Here is a 4,887-nt window from a genome sequence, read left to right on the forward strand (position 1 = left end):
AGAATCTCGAAGCCTATATGTTAAAAAGAGAAAGCCAGCCCACAGTTATTTTAAAAACCTCGAGCCCATCTCTATTTAAAAAAAACCCAAACCCATTTTAGAAAAAAGGAAACCAAGCCCATCAACCTTTTTAAAAACTCGAGCCCACTAAACTTGTTTTAAAACCCAAGCCCGCTAAACTTGTTTTTAAACCAAAGCCTGTTTAAAAGGAACCCGAGCCCACCTTTTGCTCTTTAAAAATCGAGGCCCATTTTAAAAAGAAACTCGAGGCCCATTCATTTTTAAAAAGGAACCCGAGCCCAAATTTTGTTCTTTAAAAACTAAGGCCCATTTTAAAAAGAAAACTTGAGGCCCATTCATTTTTAAAAGAACCCCAAGCCCACCAAAATTTTAAAACCCTGAGCCCACCAAAGTGTTTTTAAAACAAGAGTCCTTTAAAAAAAAAAACTAAGCCCAGTATGTGTCAAGCCCACCAGGCCTACTCGGGCCTACCTGAGTTCACAGGAGCTGTTGGGTTGACTCGTGTGAGTCAACTCTATAACAACTTGACGGGTTAGGGTTTGGATGAATCAACTCATCTCTAAACCCTAGCCTTCGTATTAGGAAACCTAAGAATCACTCGAACACGGGCGCTCAATAGTAGGTCAGGCACACAATGACACACATAAAAATTGAAAAACAAATTGAGGGAGGTAATACCTATCTTTTTGCATCTTCAGAAATTGAGTAGGCCTCCGCTGAGCTTCAAGTTGAGTTTCCTCTTCTGGTGTTCTACTGTTTGTTTAATAACCTGAAAAATTAGAAGGGTTCTCCTCAACGAACACAGGGGATTTGTTGACGAGGATATAAGAGGAGCTCGTCGATTAGGATAGGTTTCGTCGACGAGAAAATACCGAGAGAGGTTTTTGGGCAGTTTGAAATTCATCAACGAGGGAGGAAGCTCATCGAAGAAATTCCTTAAGGACTCGTTGATGAGATGACGTGTCTCATTGATGAATCTAGGGCTATAAATAGTGAAAACCCAAGTTAATTTTCAAACAAATGGCGTAAATCTTCCTCTCTCTCTCTCTCTCTCTAAATGCCTCTCCCTCCTCTCTTTGATTTTAGCCTCGTTTCTCATCGGATTGAAAATCCGAGGCCACCATGATGCTCCTAGTGAATTTCTCTGCGAGACTGATGGAACTGATCATTGGTGGAAGTGGTTTGAAATTCATCATAAATTCAGGGTAAGGTGTTTTACTCAAAATATGCTTTCCCTGCAGTTATAAGAAATGTTGTATGCAGGAAAATACTGATGTTTTGTTCTGAGGGATGTCCTTTTCAGGGTGTTGAGTGGAGAACCCTGCGAGTGTAGGGCCAAAGTTTAGTGAGGGCTTTTCAGAAACTAGGTAAGGGAAATATTCTATGCCAGGAGATTTGATCATGTTAACAGAAATTTTACAGTGCATGTATACCAATTATTATGTAGTTTTTACAGAATATGAGATTATAAAGTATGTGTGGCCTGAGTAGATATTATTTGATGTAGAAATTTTATACAGTTTTCCCAGTATATAATGTTATACAGAACATATAGATATAGTCAGATATTCACAGATATTATACAGATAGATGCATGTACATATACAGTTTTATTCAAATAGTTTCACAGACAGATATAGATATACACAAATGTTTATTCAGATCAGTATATATATAGTGTTTACAGAATGTTATGTTTTCTTAAATGCCATAACACTCAGAGTATACAAACAGATTATACAGATAGAAGATACAGACAGATTATACAGTTATAGCATCAAGATGCTACAGATATTATAGTATTTACAGTACAGATTAATAGTGTTATGGATATTTTGAAAATAGTGAAAAGAGTATAGTATATATGTGTATAGTATCAGATCCAGGTAGAAATATTATAGACAGATACAGTTACAGAGTATGGTATCGTTGCTATATACAGAATAGAGTGCAACCACATATCTCAGATAGTGTGTGGGTACCGTCAAACTGTGCTCGAAAAGGATGCAACTCCCCAGTTCACTGGGTTGAGGGGGCCAGTTTGACGAGGTAGCAGCCAGTCCTGAGCTTAGGAGTGGATGTAGTTTAGCCGGGCTGAGGTAGTGTAGAGTATGATGACTTACCTGGAGGGCCGAGCAGAGTTAAGTCCCACCTACAGGCCGCACAACCCTATCATAAGGGGTCAAATCATGACATACAGAATCCCAAGGAAAGAGCACAGTTATGTATATGTATATGCATACAGTTTTACAGCTTTTGTCATATATAGTATGATATAGCAGTATGAATGATAGAAAGTTTAGATGATACAAATGTTTTAAGTTACTATACATGTGTTTCACAGATTTTCCAAATCATGTAGTTTTAAATATTAATATTATAGTTTTACAACTCGGTCGCCACACACTAGTAATAGCATATTTCCACTTACTGAGCGTCGTCTTACCCCATTACTTTACCACTTTTCAGGTGAGCCAGCTAGGCGAGCAGATCAGGCTGGCATATAGAGAGTTGACTTGGTTACTCAGGTTGTAGGGTAAGTTTGTGACAGGGTTTTCTATTTTTTGGGTAGATGATACTGGAGGAAGTTATTGTATGTGGCTAAGGTCTAAATGTACTGAATTTTGATATTGTTTAGTATATATGGTTATATGACTTGTATATTCGCTGCGTAGATAAGGTTATACATACATATATATATATATATATATATATAATTTTTAAGAATTTTGAGGACGTTACAATTTGGTATCAGAGCCTAGGTTGTTAGGTTCTGTAGACTCTAGAGTGCAGTGGGAAACAATATCAGAGTATAGGAAAAAGATTTTAAAGTTTTGTTCTGTGATCTGGATACAGGATTTCATGGTGGGTTCTGTGTTTTTCCTAGAGTGATGATTTCAGGAAAGTCATAGTAAACTATCAACGAGTCGTGTGTTTGGGTTGAAGGATTGGATTTTGGGATTAGGATCAGAAGGGATGGTTAATAAAAGATTTGAAGTTTTAGTTGAATAAGTTAGGTATGTATGGGAACTAGGATTCTGAAATGGTGTTCTATATATTTGCAGGATGGACATAGGAAGTTGTAGTGCTCACACTAGTGGGGATGATGGAGCAAGTCCTTTTGGCGTAGGCGGTGGAGATTCAGATGCTGTGCTACGTAGCGTCGCTCAATAAGTTATGGCTGAGATAGCGCAGAGCTCTAGAGAGCAGGGAGGTCCATCTCCAGTTGAGGGATGTACCATAGAGAAATTTATGAAGATGAATCCGCCAGCCTTTTCTGGAGCGGCTGACCCTATAGTTGCTGAGAACTGGGTGTAGGAGGTAGAAAAGATTCTGACAGTACTTCACTGCATTGATGAGCAGTGTTGGGCTTTTGTGGAGCCTAGTTGTGTCTTAATTTGGATGATGACCCGACCTCTGTTTAATTATAGATTTCTATCCTAAGGCTTAGTCGTACAAGCCGTACTCGTGGGGGTCCGGGGGCAACGCCCCCAGGGAAAATTTTTTGGAGCCTATTCGGAACGAAACCCTAGGCGCAACATATAAAAAGGGTGCTTTCGGGTGATTAGGGTTTGTGTGGTTGTATCAGCGAGAGAGAGCGAGAGCGAGAGAATTGTATCGCCGCACTCTCTGTGCTTTCTTCCTGATAATATTGAAATCCCTGCAACTCCGTGGACGTAGGCAAAATTGTCGAACCACGTAAATATTGTCTTGTGCGTGTGATTGAATTTTTCTTTGGCGTTATTCTTTCTCTATTTGTTTCTCACAGGTTTTGGGAATTTTTTCGTATATTCCTAACAAGCAGAGGGTCTTATATGCTACATATAGACTGGCGTGGGAGGCCGAGAGATGGTGGACAGCTACCAGGCTATTGGAGAAGCAGAGGGACTTGTTTTTTCATAGATACTAATTGCCTCAGTCAGAGAGGTTTGAGTACAGGAGTTTCTAAGTCTGTCCTAGGGGTCGATGACAGTCCAGCAGTACGCAACGAGAATTATCAAGCTTTCGCGTTTCTGCCCATATATTGTCCCCGATGAAGTGAAGAAGGCTAGGATGTTCGATAGAAACTTTAGGATAGATATTTATAGGCAAGTGGCAGTACTGAGGATCCAAGACTTTGCAGATTTGGTTGACAGGGCTATTATAGTAGAGGAGAGTCTACCCAGGGAGACCAAGACACAGAGTCACAAGAAAAGGACTGCGCCTTCGAGTTTTCAGGCGGGTCCCATTCGAGGCCCTTGGAAAGGAAGTAGATCTGGCAGAGGTCAGAGACAGATGGTAGAGCACGGGGGATTTCAGAGTGGACAATTTCCTACTATATGTCCTAGATATGGACGGAGACACCCTAGTGAGTGCTGGCTGGAGGAGAATGTCTGTTATCACTGTGGGAGGCTCGGTCATATGGCTCAATCTTGTCAGATGCCACCAGGTTATGTACTGGCTCCTAGGCCATTTCGTGGAGGATACTAGGCACCCCACAGAGGTTAGCATAGAAATACCGCATCGGTGAGGGTTTATACGTTGATGCCAGGAGACGCCAAGACGGCTGGAGACATGGTCACAGGTACCCTTACTGCTTTACCATATAAAATTATTGTGTTTTTTTATATAGGTGCCACCCAATTTTTATATCAGTGGGATATGTGAAAATAGTTGGAATAGAGACACAATCATTAGATATAGAACTATTTTTGGGTACACCGATGGGGTCTGTGGTGAGATGTAGGAGGGTACTTTGGAATTTTCCAGTAAGTATTCAAGAGAGAGTATTATCAGCTGATCTAGTGGTCCTAAATATATAGGGGTTTGATGTAATATTAGGTATGGATTGGCTAGCTACTCATCATGCCAGTATAAATTGCCATA

General features: G+C 40.3%; 1 protein-coding gene across 1 annotated transcript; it reads left to right on the forward strand.

Annotated features, from left to right (window-relative positions):
* Positions 1–3,987: 3,987 nt before the first annotated feature.
* LOC131162700 (uncharacterized) lies at positions 3,988–4,491 on the forward strand. Its single transcript, XM_058119304.1, has one exon. The coding sequence runs from the start codon at positions 3,988–3,990 to the stop codon at positions 4,489–4,491; it is 504 nt and encodes a 167-aa protein (XP_057975287.1).
* The last annotated feature ends 396 nt before the right edge of the window (positions 4,492–4,887 follow it).

Source organism: Malania oleifera, chromosome 8, assembly GCF_029873635.1.
Source record: "Malania oleifera isolate guangnan ecotype guangnan chromosome 8, ASM2987363v1, whole genome shotgun sequence".
Lineage (NCBI taxonomy): Eukaryota > Viridiplantae > Streptophyta > Magnoliopsida > Santalales > Ximeniaceae > Malania > Malania oleifera.